At 35.8% G+C, this 16093-nt stretch overlaps 1 protein-coding gene across 3 annotated transcripts in view; it reads left to right on the top strand.

Moving 5' to 3' along the window:
- The window catches only part of IQCM (IQ motif containing M), a 434938-nt gene that overhangs the window by 260893 nt on the left and 157952 nt on the right, over nt 1-16093 (top strand). For all 3 annotated transcript variants that reach the window (XM_073892341.1, XM_073892342.1, XM_073892339.1), the window contains one exon: nt 3678-3812. In XM_073892341.1, coding sequence (XP_073748442.1) covers nt 3678-3812 — 135 coding nt within the window. The remainder of the gene's footprint in view (nt 1-3677; nt 3813-16093) is intronic.

Here is a 16093-nt window from a genome sequence, read left to right as displayed (position 1 = left end):
GTTTTTTCATAATTGCCAAAGCTTAATAGCAACCCAGATGTCCTTCAGTAGATGAATAGATCAATAAACTATGGTACATCTGGACAAGGGAGTGTATTTAGAGCTAAGAAGAAATGAGCTATCAAACTATGAAAAGACAGAGGAATCTTAAATGCATATTGCTGGGATGCCTGGGTGGCTCAGTCGTTAAGCGTCTGCCTTCGGCTCAGGTCATGATCCCAGGGTCCTGGGATCGAGCCCCACATCGGGCTCCCTGCTCCATGCGAAGCCTACTTCTCCTTCTCTCACTCCCCCTGCTTGTATTCCCTCTCTTGCTGTCTCTCTCTCTGTCAAATAAATAAATAAAAATCTTTAAATGCATATTACTAAGTAAAATAAGCCAATCTGAAAAGTCTATATATACTGTATGCTTCCCAACCATATGACATTCTAGAAAAGGCAAAACTATGGAGAAAATTAAAAAACTTATATTTACCAGGAGTAGATGGGGTGGGTGGGGGAGGGATGAACTGGCAGAATATAGAGGATTTTTAAGGCAGTAAAACCATTCTGTACAATACTGCAATGATGGATACATGTCATTATGTATTTGTCTAAATCCATAGAATGTGCAACATCAACAGTGAACTCTGAGGTAAACTGTGGACCTTAGTGGTATTGATGTGTCATCCTTAGTAACAAATGTATAACTCTGTGAGTGATGTTGATAATGAAAGAAGGCTATGCTTATGTGGATGTAGTGGGTATGTGAGAAATCTCTGTACCTTCTTAAAACTACTCTTAAAAAACTGTCTTTAAAAATAATAAGCAAAAAACAAAATGATGCAAGTAAATTATATTTAATTGAAATAAGCATCTTTCCGCTTTATAATATAAAAGTGCTACATTTTTAGTATAGTTTCATCTAATCATAAAATATTCATTTCACAATGGACTGTACGTTCCATGAAGACAGGGACTGTATCTATTAACATTCTTTAATGAATAGCCACTATTAACAAATGCCTGGCTTATCAAAGGGCTCAGAAGTATTTGTTGATAGTTTTCATTAACTTTATTACTTACACTAAAATTGTATGCCAAAAAATATTTACAGATAACCAGAATTCTTTGAGTTAGAAGGACGCCTTTTCTGTGGCTAGAGGTTAGGGAAAGAAGTCTAAGAGATTCTATGCACGTCACAGAATTAAGCTAGATCAAGTAACCCAGTCCCCACAACTTGGTTTCCAGAGAAAGGGACAGAAGGAGCAAAATGTTGGAGATGAAAAGATGGGAAGAAGGGAGAAAAAGAAAGCAAGTGAGAGACAGAGGCAAAGAAAGAGAAAACCTTTCTCTCATTGGGAAGCTGCTGGGACTCCTTTACTTAAAAATCCTTTTAAAAAAGTGATTTAAAGAATTGCCAACTAAGGCATCTATTTGCACTAAGGGTTAAAGTAACTCTAGAGTCCACAGAATTTGCAAGTTATTATTTGCCTTTATGTTCCTCAGAAAATTCTCCATCCCTTCCATATGTGGACTGTTAATTGGGTGATATTTGGCAGGTATCTATCTTTACACATTTTTAAGAATCTTTCAATTACCAGAAAATTTCATTTAATTTTCATGATTTAAGTTTTATATTGACCCTGATTAAACCTGCCTAGAATATTAATTCTGCTAGTGTGTAGCTGAACATTTGCTTTTCAAGCATAATATAAAGGTTAAACACATTATTGTCTATTAATATAGTTACATGGCCATAATGTTAATATGTCTCTTAGTTTGATCTAGTGAGAAACATCTAAAACTGATTGACTGAAAAACTAATAAAGGTAAATATACTTTTCAAGGACAAATATATTTCCTTAACCAGAAAATAAAAAGTGACATTCTTTGTGTGCTAGTTTGGATTTCTCCAGAATCAGACCCTCAGACAAGAATTCAAGTACAACTAACTTATTTGCAAGTAGATCCCAGTAAATACTGTTAATGGAATGAATTAAGACAGGGAAGGGATAGAAGTCAAAAAAGAATGCGTTATCAGACCGATTACCATCAGCTGGAGCTTGATCCCTCTAGGGAACATTGTAGACAACTTTCCTTAAGTGCTGGGCCTTTATCCTCCAACTCCCAGTTGACAGAGAACCAGTGGCTGAGGGCCACTGCATTGGGGGCCTTAAGTCCCTGGCACTTCTGCTCAACATTTGCTGCACAGGTGGGCAGAGTGGAGTCCTGCAACCAGAGGGAGCCCTGAGGCAATAAAATGAGATGCTGGCGAGTGAAAGTAAGGGCAGCAAGCACAAAAATGTAAGGGATAAGGCAATATGGATGGGGCATCAACAGCAACTGCTCTAGTTTGCTCATTAGAAAAGAGAGAAAAAGGGCGCCTGGGTGGCTCAGTTGGTTAAGCGACTGCCTTCGGCTCAGGTCATGATCCTGGAGTCCTGGGATCGAGTCCCGCATCGGGCTCCCTGCTCAGCGGGGAGTCTGCTTCTCCCTCTGACCCTCCCCCCATCTCATGTGCTTTCTCTCTCATTCTCTCTGTCTCTCAAATAAATAAATAAAAAATCTTTAAAAAAAAAAGAAGAGAGAAAAAGCCATAGATATGCTAAATATAAATTTATTTTGCTGCTTTGTTTCAGGATCTGGAATAGTGGCTTATATTTAGGCAATCACTCAATATTTCTTGAATTTGTTGATGTCTCATGACTGTCCACTTCCACTGAACAAACAAGTGAATAAACGGAAAGTCGAAAGTCCTTGTGGTTGAGTGTCAGGATCATACACTGACTCCTGTTAGAAATCACTCTAGTGCCCTTTGTCACTTGGAGCCCACACTTCAGAGCTAAGCCTGTACTGAAGCAGACTTTGTCATCCTGTAAATGCTGACTGACAATCACCTTCATGGGGCCAGTCCATCATACCTGAGAGTGGAGACTCAATATTACCTTTTTGAAAAGAAAAAATAAAAGGTTTATGGGGAACCACACTTTTATAAAATGTATGCATCCATTTTCTTGCTTATTATCTAACCCCCGTTACTGCCAAGTATGAAAGATAGATAAAGGATGGCCCTACTGAGTGGTTTTCTGTGGAAACCTTGAGCCAGGAGTGGCAAGATCACTTTCTGTGGTCACTCAAATCCAGTGACCTTAAACTAGGAAGGAGGAATACATGAAGTCAGGGGGCAAAAGTAGACATCATTCCATTTAGGGGCAAAATCAGAAGTAGAATAAGCAGTCCAAAGGACAATCACCAATACAAGTAGCTAGAATGTAGACAGAAGCCAAAAAGAGATGAAAAAATTAGGGGAACTAAATAAAAATGATTATTGAGATGCGTCAGTAGAAGTCAGGCCCCCAGAAACCCTGACATCAAAGCTATGTCTTATGCTTTAGTTTGAGCCTTGATGTATGCATTATCCATGGGCAGTTGTCATATAAACCAGACCAGAGGATGCCAGTGTTCTCTTTGGGGAAACAGGTCTAAATCTTGACTACTAGGGAATGTGAGAGGGAGAAGCATGCCCCATTTCCTTCTAACCTTCCCCAGGAGGCTGACATAGTGCTACTCTAATCACTCGACATACAAATAAAACTGGAGGGAAACCTTCTTTGAATTTAGATGAAACTTTCTGGTAGTTTGTTCTTGACATTTTATTTATAACAAAAATATTTCATTTTGTCTCTTTCTTTTAGTCTATGAAACAATGTTTGCTAAGAGAGAAGATTGGCAAGGATTAGAAAGAAGTGAGCTCCTCAAGTTCTTCAACGACTGTGGTCATTTCCCAACCCAGCAGCAAATTGATGAGGTTTGGGACCTGGTCCATAAAGGTGAGTGGTTTCCCGTTTCTTATCTTTTTTTCCCTTTCTTTGCTGTTCCCTTTCCTTCTCTTGTTTAATTTAAATATAATTTAAATTTAAAACAGTCCCATTTTTTTCCCATTAAACTTGTCCTATAAATCTGTTTCCTAAAATTTTTTAAATCTTAATGTATATGAAAGGAGAGATTTAAAGGACAGGTCAAAATAAGTTAATACAATACAGTTCTTTTTTTTTTTTTTAGGGGGTGGAGGAGATGATTTTAAGCTTTTAAGATATTAATATATTTTTTGATACAACATAAGTCATACCTAACTCAGTATATTTTAAGCTACTATATTTTAAATACTGATGATAAAAAGCTTTCTCCTGGATAGTTAGATTGGGTACTGAAGAACATAGCCAAGTTTAAATGTTTAAACATTATAAACTATTTCAATAAAATAGAATTTTACGGTTAAAAATCATTTCTTTTCTGAACAGTAAATAGGTGAAAGGATAGTGCTGTTTGAGAATATTTAATAATTTAAATGGAACAACATCCCTCTCTTCTCTAAAGACTGGTAAGGGGGTGAAAATTGTCACCAAGATGTGGGAAGTCTCAACAAATTTTCCTTAATTCCTTAAGGTTCTTCTCAATGTCTGTGACCATACTAATGCTATGGCTTGCTGTTAGTTCTAAAGATGATGGATGATGTACTACAATTTGATTGAGAAGAAAAGATAAACAAAACATTTCAGGACCCTTTTAAAATACAACAAAAGAGGGGGCGCCTGGGTGGCTCAGTCGGTTAAGCATCTGCCTTCGGCTCAGGTCATGATCCCAGGGTCCTGGGATCCAGATGGAGCGAGCCCCGCACGGGGTTCCCTGCTCAACAAGGAGCCTGCTTCTCCCTCTCCCTCTGCCCCTGCCCCTCCGCTTGTTCTCTCTCTTAAATAAATAAATAAGTAAATAAATAAATACAAAAAACGGCTCACATGCCAATAGAAAGATGATTAAGGTCAGAGTGACAAGGTTGAAGCTTCCTTATAGATTTGAAGTTCTCTTTCTTAGTTCTTAGTTTAAATTTACCTAATTTATTACGTATGGACTTTGCTTTGCCACTGCTGTAACCTTAGTACCTAGAAGAGTTTTCTAGACTCTTAATAACTGTTTTTTCATAGGCTGAAAGAGGCATTGAAATCGCTTTGGGCTTTACTAGTCATGACTAGACTGTTTAAGTCATTTTTTTCCTGATGACAAAAACCTTGAATGTTTATTATAGAAAATTTGGGAATCTAGAAATATACGAAACTGCTAAGAAGTAGCAATTATAAACATTTGATGTCTATCTTCCTAGGTTTTTTTCTGTACATATAACATTATTTTTATGAAAATTGAGATTATTTTCTTACTGTTGTACCTTTGAATTGATTTTATTTTTCTTTATAATAATAATAATGAAAAAATTAAGCAGCAAAATAGCATGAATTAGACATTTCAGAAACTTATACTGATTAGTGTTAGTAACTTAAAATGTAATTTTTTTTCAAATTAATAGTTTCACGGAGATATTTCCCTCCACTGATTATTTTGGAGTACATCATAAAGACATATTGAGAGCGTGGCTCTGGAATTAGCTTTCCTGGGTTTAATTCCTGGCTTCACCACCTACTAGCTGTATGTCTTCGGACAATTTATTTATCTCTCCTGTTCCTTATTTTTCTCAACCATAAAAGGAAGATAATGCTATCTAAGTCATTGGACTGTTGTGAAGTTTAAATGAAGTAATTTCTGTAAAATATGTGTCCCAATATAAGTGCTCAGTAAAGTTTGCTATTATCATTCTTAAGTAATTCTTAAGTATACTTAGTTCTTTTTATTATTTTTTATTTTGAAAATGTTTAAGTGTTAAACTATTTGTATACTGGTTCATTTTATAGAGCTTATTGATTGAATGTTTTCTGTTGGTTTCCACCTTCTCTTTTGATTAGCATAATGACCTGTGTGTGCTAGAGGTGGTGAGATGCTCATTTATGTTCATTTTACAGATGAGAGGGCAGACTTAGAATGAGACTTTGCTAAGCTCACTAGTAGAGCTGGAACTTTATTCCTGGTCTCTTCAAGTCAGACACAGTGTTGTTTCCATTTTACTATGTGGAGATACTTTACAAGTCTGTGCTATGAAAGCACAATTATACAGATGATTAAAACACTCTTGACAGCAAGTACTGCCTTTTATTGATCTTTCACAGGCTAGCGTAATGCCTTGCGATAAAGTAGGTTTTCTGCGAATGACTGAGTTTATTAAATTTCTTGTTAAAACTAGAATTTTCAGAAGAAAACTTAGTTCAAAAACATATTGTTTTTAATATAATGCCTAAAATTGGGAAGCTTTCTTTTATAGAAAAGAGCCACTCTAACATAATTTCAAATATATGTCCTATTATGTTGCTCCATCCAGTTAAAAAAATTCTTTTGGTACATAAGAAGCTTTCATTTGAAATGGAAATATCCTAACTAATGGAAGAAAAACAGAAAATTTATGGGAAATGAAACTAAATTAATGGTTTTCTACTTGCTTCTTGTATATATTCCATTTTTAAAAGAATCTGATTTTATACTTTTTAGGTTGTCAGTCATCTTCATTCATACTGACTTCTTTGATTGTGGATAATAGCTCCAGATGTGCAACCTACGCATTTTTTCATCCAGTAGAATATTTCACCTAGTGCATATGTAGTTAATTCAATTGATTAACTTCTTCAGTGTATGACACCAAGTAGGTCAAATTCCTAAAGCTGTCTGTATGTGTTCAGGTATTTTTAGCTACCCGCCCCCATTCTTTATTCTCATCACTATGGTAACAAAAATTTTGTGACCGAGGACACGATTTTTGTCTGAAATTCTTCCTTTGGGAAAATGAAGCAACTTTAGGCTACATGTATGTGCTGATCTTAAAAGCTGAAGACTATGCAAACATGATATTGTTTGATATTCATTTAAAATCTCAACAAATGAAACTAATAACTATAGAATGGCATGTCTGAAAGTCAGGAAAATAATACATTGTGGTTCTATACCATCTATTCTTGTATCTGCCTAATGTTTTAGAAATTTGAACTTTGAAGGTTTTCCAGTATTTTTCCAGCATGTAAATAGAACTTTTAGTTTATCTTCTGCAGTTAAAATGAACAGAAAACAACAACGAAGAGAAGTCTCTTTTCACTATGGAGCACTAGACAAAAATCTTGAAATCAGAAACATAGAAGTTACTTACATGTTATTTAACCTGACATATTTTATGCATCTGAAGAAACTGTGACTTAAAATAGAATGTGAATTATTTCAGGCTCCCTGACTAGTTAGTGGCAAACTATAACTAAATCCTGGGCCTTCTGCTCCTCAGGGCAGAGTTTTGTCCACCATAAACAGAAAACACTGCATTTTATTTTTTGCTGTTTTCAAAGAAAAGGCTTTATTAAATGGGAAACATATAATGATTTTCCCTTAAATTTTTTTTTCATATGAACAGGCACTCTATCAATAAAATTTTAATTATGTAGGAAAGGGATTAAAGAGGGTTTAGAGAGATAGTAGAAGATTCTAGGGTAAAAGACATGTGAGACACTGGCAAATTCTGGTGGTAAAAAAAATGCAGAAGTAAAAAAAAAAGCACAAGTATTGTAGGTGACATGCTACAACAGCCTTATTTTAAATAGCTTCTAAAAAATTTAGCACATATTTATTGTAAAACATTTTGGAAACACACACTAAAAACAAGAGATGAAATGAAAAATACTGGCAATTTTATGTTGTAGAATGACATGAAGCTGGTGACTAGGGGTCAACTAGAGTAGGTAGTCAGGGCTTGTTTGGATCTCCTAGTGCCACCAGTAACATTTGGGGAGAATATTTGACAATCTTCTTTTTTTTTTTTTGATCACACTATATATTTATGTTGCTGGTACAAATCTCAGTCCATGAACTCCCTGTTTTTCTATAACAAGTTAATTTTTATTTCTAGCTTCTAGAAAATCGAATGTCAGTCAATCTGACTTTTCATTCTTTTTTTCTGAGGCTATGGCTAAATAAGGAGAGAAAGCATTTATCTAGGGAATAGCACATGGAGTGTCTACCTGATCCGCAGTATCATCTTTTGACAGGCATTGCTTGGTGTACTCATTTGCTAGGGCTGGCATAACAAAATACCACAAACATGGTTGTGGATCATAGATCACTTTGTGTTTATCACACTTGGGTTCATTGAACTTCTTAGATCTCTAGATTAATGTTTTTCATCAAATTTGTCCATTTTTCAGCCATTTTTTTAGTACACTTTCCTCTCTCTCCTTTCCTTCTAGGACTCTTACTACACTTATACGAATACATTTAATGTGTCCCAGAGGTCTCTGAGGCTTTGTTTACCATTTTTTCAATTTTTGTTCATTCTTCAAAGTGGATAGTATCTGCTGATCTGTCTTCAAGTTTACTTTTTCCCTTCAGCTTTCTCAGATCTGTTGCTATACTCATTTTGTTGTTACATTTTTCAACTCTAGAATCCATTTAGTTACTTTTTTAGATTCTATTTCTCTTGATAATGCCCATTTTTGAGTAATTGTCATATTTTCCTTTAATTCTTTAAATATAATTTATTTCAATTATTTGAGTATATTTATAATAACATCTTTGAGGTCCTTGTCTGCTAAATCTTATATTTAAGTCCACTCAGAGTTGGTTTTTGTTGACTATTTTTTGCCTTGAGTGTGGGTCACACTTTGCTATTTATTTGAATATTTCTGTTGAATACTGGACATTTTAGGTAGTATGTTGTTGTAACTATGGATTCTGGCTTCCCCACTCCAAGGGTTTATTTATTTAGTAACTTGTCTGGACTTAATATCTGGACTCTGATCTGTCTCCCCTCTGCCCCTGCCAGGTGTTTAGTGATTCATTTCCCTGCTCAGTTATTGTTTTAATTTTTTTTTTTTAGAGTGGCTTTTCAAAAGTCTGTCTCTGATTCTGTATAATTTAGTTGTCAGCCTGTGATTGGATAAAGTGTTTACTCAAACGCCTTGAGCCCTTAAGGTTTCCACCCTCTGCCTATGGGTCTATGTGTGGGTTGGGAGCACAATCAGTGTTCAAATGTGCTCATATTTTATATCTGCCTCACATTTTACCTTCCACTGGCACTCTTGGGTCTTTCCTATTGTTTTCCAATTAGCTTGAGATGTCTACAGTGGTTATCAAGCCATTCTATGGCTTTCTCATTTCCAAAGCTGCCTATTAAATTTTTGGCTTTCCTGTGGTGGCCCCAGCTGAGATTAAATTCAGGCTAGCAGAGCTGCAGCTTCCCTCCATTTATTTCTTATCAAGCGTGTTACATGTACCGTCAATGCCAATGGATGTGGAGTTTTTCCTACCTCTTCAAATCAATTTAGCTTCCTGGCTGGTTGGTATCTGGTTAGGGGGGGAAAGTAATAATCTTCATGTTAGACATATTGATAGTGGTTCAGGTCTTCATACTCTTGTCATGATCCAATTCAGTGTAGCCTATGACCTAGTGGTCTACCTCTGTTCACTGGAGAAGGACAGAATGCTCAAAAAATATGGAGACAAGTAAAGGAGTAGAATTCTTAGCACAAAATCAGATTATCTGAAATGACACAATAAAGATGATTTAGGCATGTGGTCAGTGTTAGGAAAGTTTGGCCCCTATCCTAACTGGCTATATAATGAGAATGTTCCTTCTACTATCACCTCCACTTGCTAGTGAAAAGAGTCCCTGAATTGATTTGCCATGAAGATCTTTAGCAGGATTTCATGTATTTGTGTTATAGAACACTGGATCACTTTGGCAGTGCTTGATGTTTGTCCCACCTGGTCTGATGGCTCTACTGCACAGCTCCCACGAATCTATAGACTCTTTCTGTGTGGTATGCAGGTATAAAGGTTTTGTCAGTGGTGTCTCTAGCCCTTGTAGAGCAGGATGCCACTTTTTCCCCCTGGTATTTTAGTAGATATTTTCTGATGCTTTCAGCCACGTGGAAGGTAAAAACACTTTCTCTTCTCTGATTGATGCTGTTAGGAATGTCATAAAGTGAAAAGAAATGCATCAGAGCATACTAAATGGATGCCTTCCTTGGTTGTGGCAATCCAGAATCTTTTTGGATAAAATTGTTGTTGCAAAAATATTCAACAAATACATTTTGAGCACTTTATATGTTCTGTGAAATATATTGTGGTTCAAGGTCTCAAAATCCACATAATAACTGGAGGGACATGCGCGTATATAACTAGATAACTACAATGTAAATATTTATGTAACAATAGTATGGAACGCTAAGCTGATACAAATATGTTTTAAGTTTGGAAATCAGAGAAGGTTATAGAGAATGTTGAAGATGAGTCAATCATTGTAGGATGAGTTAACTAGATTATAAAAGAAAGAGGTTTCACACATAAAAGAGAGATTGTGTACAAAACAAATTAGAATTTTTTGGTCAGCTGGTTAACAGCAAATAGGAGAAATCTGTGTCTGCTGGTGGGTAACTGGAGAGGGCGTGGTGTTACTAAAACTTCTGGCTAAAAGATGCCAGATCATTCACTGAGATCTAGTTAACAGTGTGGTTGCTTTTCCTTGTAGAATTCTTGTTTTGAATCCCTTAGTCTCCTGCTGTCATCTGCCTATTTGAAATGGATGTTTTCAAATACATAATGCAAATTAGATTTTGGATATAAATCAGTTTTATGTCAGTAGGAGCTATTTAAACATTTTCCCCTAGAGCTTGAGTACCGCTGTACAACCTAGAGACCGGACCCCGGGGGCAAAGAGCAACCCTGAAAGATCTCTCTATCATCACCTTGCTTCAGCTACCGAATCCAAGCAGCTGCTCCCACAATTCTGCCTGCTTTCTCCCCTAACACTTTTTAAAGATGGTTCCTGACATTTTGTCTCATCTTTCATTATTTAACTCTGTTAATGCCTTCTTTCCCCCAGTTACGGCTGTGCAAAGCCTGGGAAAGCCTATGCTAATGGTACGCCCTGGGAATGATCAGGGCCAGTGAAAGATTTGCCCCTTTCCCCTTTTTTCTGTCTTCCTGCAGTCATGTGAGTTGTTACTCCAATTAGTAAATTACTCTAATTAGCCATTCTGGGATTTTTTTTTTTTTTAAGCCTTTGAGTCTTTTATTGTTTGGGTTGAAATATTTGTACCACTGTTATATAAGCTACATAAAGAATCTGATTAAATTTTGTAATATTACTTAACTCTAGCTATTCTTCTAAGCCTGTCTGTTTTTGTTAAGTAGAAAATAACCATCTTAAAGAAACAGCAGGAACAGCGGGGGTTTGAGAGGGGTGTAACTTCAATAAAGGTGTAATTATTTTCATAAGTCTATTGGAGGGCAAGGCTTTAGGCTCCTTTTGTTATATCACTGTTTGTTAAGATTACATACCCGATACTTTTTACATGCAAAGATCCACTAGCAAGTCTTTGTTTTATATGATTAAATTACTATAATATCAGGAACATGAATTCCCTATTCGGAACATCTTTGCTAGCAAATTTCTGATAAATGAAACATTAATATAAAATATTTCATCAGAAATTCTTATGAAATGAAAAATTTTATGATATAGTATAATTATTTCAACATCATAGTCATAGCATTAAAGAGCTCTGTTTTTTTCTGGCATTCCACTTGATCCAGAGTCCCATTAATTCCCTCAGTGAAGTGAAACTTCCAAAGGAATTAAAGTAATTTTCAGCCCTTAATAGTCAAAGGAGTTGTGCAGATCTCACCCAGTCCACTTTTTAAGTCACCTTCAGGAATGCACATTTTCTAACATTTCTGATTCAAGATTTTTAAAAAAAATTAGTGTTGAATCACCATATTGTACACCTGAAACTAATATTACACTGTATGTTAACTGGAATTTAAATGAGAACTTAAAAAAATTATGCTCTTCTCAATAAGGCACCAGGATGTTCCCAGGATGTGAAATCTCTATCATGCTCTATATAAATTATCAATGGTACTGAAATGCAAGTTAATGATTCAGATATGTAAAACCAAACTTTTTTTCAGGGAACTGCCAATTTGGCATCATAGAAGCCAATTGCTAATGTAAAGGCTTGTTTCCTTAAAGTTTACTTCTAGAGTCATGATAAGCTCATTAGTTTCATTTTAGTATTTCAATTTCCAAAATTTAAATTCTGTGACTGTTTCCACATTTGAAATCCACAGGTTATGCTTTTTTGTAGATGTTGTAAAATTTACACAACAATAGTATGGAACACTATTTTTTTTTTTTTTGTGAGTCATCTTGGCCTTTTATGCAAGGAGATGTTTATAGAGTGAGCTTCTTTTAGGGCATAGTTTTTCAGGCATTTTAACGTAAATATGTTTCTACCATAAAGATGTTGGTTTTCTAGTCTTTAGAAATGTTCTTTCTAGTGCTTCTTTATCTACCAATGCTTCTATATATTATTTTGGCATGATGAGCAACCAAACATCCTTTCAGTTGATGATCCTTAGTGGTTTGGATATAGTGGACTTGATTCTCATTTGCATCCTTGTATGTCCTTGTCTTTTGAGGTAAAAACAAGTACACACATGTAAGTACATTTGCAGAGCATATGTGTTCTAGTTAGTAACTCCTATCAGTACTAATTGCCCCAAAAAGGCAGACATCAGAAACTTCTCATTCTCTTTATTCTTTATGGAGTTTAATTCATAGTACTAATCAGAGAAGACAAAATTGACTGTACACCTACAATTTATTGTGCATATTTTCTAGGATTGGGATTTTCCTTTAACATTAAACAATCACTTAAACTAATGGCTTTTAACCAAGGTCTCATAATATATTCATGCATTTAAATAAGTTGTAAAGTGAGTTCCAAATAATTTGATTCTAAGAAAGTTAATGTACCCCAATTTTTAAAATAAGAAAGAAATTTGAATCGATTACAAATAATCCCTGTCACATCACTCTAACTCACTGGAATTCTAAAGACTTTGTTGAGAGAGAAAGGGTGGAACTATGGCTGGGGTGCTGGGAGCTCCACCCAAGGGCAGCCCTTGTGCATGCACAAGGTGAACCTCCCCTTGGGTGGTTATAGCCACAAATGGCATCAGAACCCCTGTCTTGTATTAATGGCCCATATCAGCTGGCTAATTTCTAGTAGGTCAGTCTTAATCTGCTTTATCTGCCCTTGAAAAACAATTGATTATTGTAAAGAGTAGTACTGCTTTTCAAGGATGAGGTGACTGCTCATGTAACTAGGGTAAATCTCTCACTCATGCCATGTTTTTGTTTTCTGTAGCTGCCTAGAACCAATCATTGTTAGAAATGCTCCTAATACCATGTTCTCCATGATGTTTTTCATTGAAGTGAAAGAGAAAGAGGCCTATCACCAACTACCATATTCCAAACTTGTTATTCTGCAGATGATAACTAGCTCCCTAATTGTACCATTTACAGGAGTGAGGCGTTTATAGTAACTTGAGGACTTTTGTTCTGTTTACACCCAGTTGTCTGCATTCCTTCAGTTTTCTGGAGGTGCTTGCAGATAGCCACTTTGAGTGCAACCCAGGATCTCATTCCCTTTAATTCTCATTTCTAATGGTCACATTCCTATAGTGACTTACTTTCTTGGCTAACTGGATTTTGTCATTCCCAGTAACTGTAAGCTTCCAACATCTGTTTTTCAAGCCTCCTTCTCTCTGACCACCTCTGACATCTTTCTGGCTCTTCTTCCCCTTTAATAAATCTGCAGCAAATGGGGACATTCAATCCATTAATTTTATATTTAATATATTTATGCATAAATATATTTACAGTATTCATAACCCTTTGGGTCTTCCACCTTCCACCTACTCAGCTTGGATTCATTCCATGGTACCCCTCCCATACTGTTAACCTGAAAATAAGAGCTGTAATGAGAAACCAACAAACATTTTATTTGGGATCAATGAATTGCAATTCAGGGAGCACAGATTTAGGTAGAAACCCGAGTAGTGTCTCACTTGTAGGGTGAAAGCAAGGACTTTTAAAAGGGAAAGGAAGAGGGGTGATTACAATTTGAAAAAAGGAAAGAAGAAGTTTTCGACGGATGTTGACAAGCTAAGCTACTCTGGGTTATACACTGATTGCTGATTCTATCTTCAGGAAGTTCATAACGATCAGTCTTATGATCAGGATGTCTGTTCTCCTACTGACTTCTTGGTCAATTGCATGCTCTTTTGCCCAGTCCAAAGGTTATGGCTCAGTTCAAAGGCAGACAAGCCACTTTCTCTGCAGTGACCACTCCAGCTCTATTTAAAATGGCTCTAGTCATGTCAGTTTTTCACAATACATAATAACTTCCTTACTCTCCTCAGATTTAATTTCCAAAAGGCTGTATCTAACAGAGCCAAGTCTCTGCCTAGTTCAAGAAGATGAACATGGCATGACTGGAGAAAAACATAACCATGCTGATTTATTTCACTTTAAATTTCTGATCTTAAATGTCAAGTGGACCCTTAGAACTGCCAGGCAATTTTATTCCATTTTTTTGAGTTAATTCAATCTCTTCTTCTCCCAGGTTAATATTTCATACAACTCAGTCCTTCTCAAATTTCAGTACCTCCATCTTCCCCCTCCTTGCTGATGACTTATCTCTAATGAAAATGGATGTAGCAGCCCCAGTTAGAAAAGACTGTGATCTTCTTACCTCTTAATCTATCATTTTCTTTTTAAGACATATTATGAAGTAATTCAGAACTATGAAAAGAATCACTGAAATATATAATAAACACCACTCAGGTGGTACATTAATGGTACATGTATCAATTTAGATACATATTTTTTAAAAAAATTATAAGTAAAAGAGAAGTTTCAAAAGGACACATAATTTATGTAAAAATTGTGTTTTCAACATGATATTTTATATTGTTTTAGAGTACATGTATTTGCAGTAAAAGCATAGAGACATGAGTGAGGTAAGGGAAACCATAAATTTGGAATAGCAATTAACTCTTTTTTTTCTTCATCAAGGAAGAAACAGCTTCATTAAGAATCTAGGCATGTCAGGGAACCCTAGTCAGTCACAGAGAAGAGAGACTAATATTGGTACAGGGCAAGAGTCCAGCATTACAGAAATATACTCTCAAAAACCAAGTGTGAAACTAAAACCTCCATCTTAATATCCCAACAGTCAGAAATGCTGCTGAGATTAGCCTGTGTGAAGCTTCTGGAAGTTCCTGGTGAAATCATGGGATTTTTTGGCATAAAAGGAGAGCTTTCCAGCATGGCTGATTCTGAGCTGCATATAAGGTTATGGGTATGGGATGGAAGAAGTAGAGAAAAGGATAAGGGGGACGTTCTCCTTACTCACACTAGGCCATCTCAGTGTGCAGGTTAAGAGAGACTCCAGGGAGGGAGGGAAGGAGTAAGAATACAGTTGAGAAGGAGTCCATAAAAGACCTGCATTGTTTTTTGTTTGTTTGTTTGTTTTAGTGGGAGTAAGTTATTATTTTCTTTTTCCTTTTATTACTTGTTTTTAAAGATTTTATTTATCTTTTAAAGCGAGAGAGAGAGAGAGCACGTGCATGCATGAAGGGTGAGGGGCAGAAGGAGAGGGAGAGAGAAAGGGGGAAAGAATCTGGAACAAATTCCACGCTGAGTGCGGAGCCCCATGTACACAGGGCTCTATCCCACTGTGGTGAAATCACATACCTGAGCCAAAACCAAGAGTCAGATGCTCAACTGACTGAGCCACCCAGGTGCTCTATTATTATTTTCTTTTCCCTTTTAAATAACCATTTATCCCAGCATGCTTTGTTGATTCTTCGATCAAATCAGTGATCTCTTTGAGCACTGATTTACAATGCTGCTTTTAACATATGTCAAATTTCCATCTAAATTCGGGTCCGTTTCTGGATTTTCAATTCTATTTCTTTTTTTTCTTGGTGTTTTCCTGTGCCATTATCCCAGTTGGTATAGCTTTATAGTGATTCATTATACCTGACAGGGAAAGTTCCACCACTTATTTTTGTCTTGAACCTTCTTGGACTTTTCACCTCTATGTAAATATGGGAATTAGCCTTTCTAGTTGCATTAAAAATGCAGTTAATATCAAAATAATTTGTAGAAAATTAACTTCTTTTTGATATTAAATCTTCCTACTTATCTGTAGATTATTTTTTATTTTTAAATTTCAAGTTTTTTATTTTTATATTTTATGTTTTATTATATATTTTACATTTATGTCTTTTATGTTTTTCAATAGTTTTCTTCATTTTTTTCCCTAAAGATCTTAGAAAT

The sequence above is a fragment of the Callorhinus ursinus genome, unplaced genomic scaffold, assembly GCF_003265705.2.
Source record: "Callorhinus ursinus isolate GAN/ISIS: 27379988/994484 unplaced genomic scaffold, GSC_fseal_2.0 scaffold4, whole genome shotgun sequence".
Classification (NCBI taxonomy): Eukaryota; Metazoa; Chordata; class Mammalia; order Carnivora; family Otariidae; genus Callorhinus; species Callorhinus ursinus.
The sequence above is the reverse complement of the archived record's forward strand: the minus strand, read 5'-3'. Positions and strand labels throughout refer to the sequence as shown.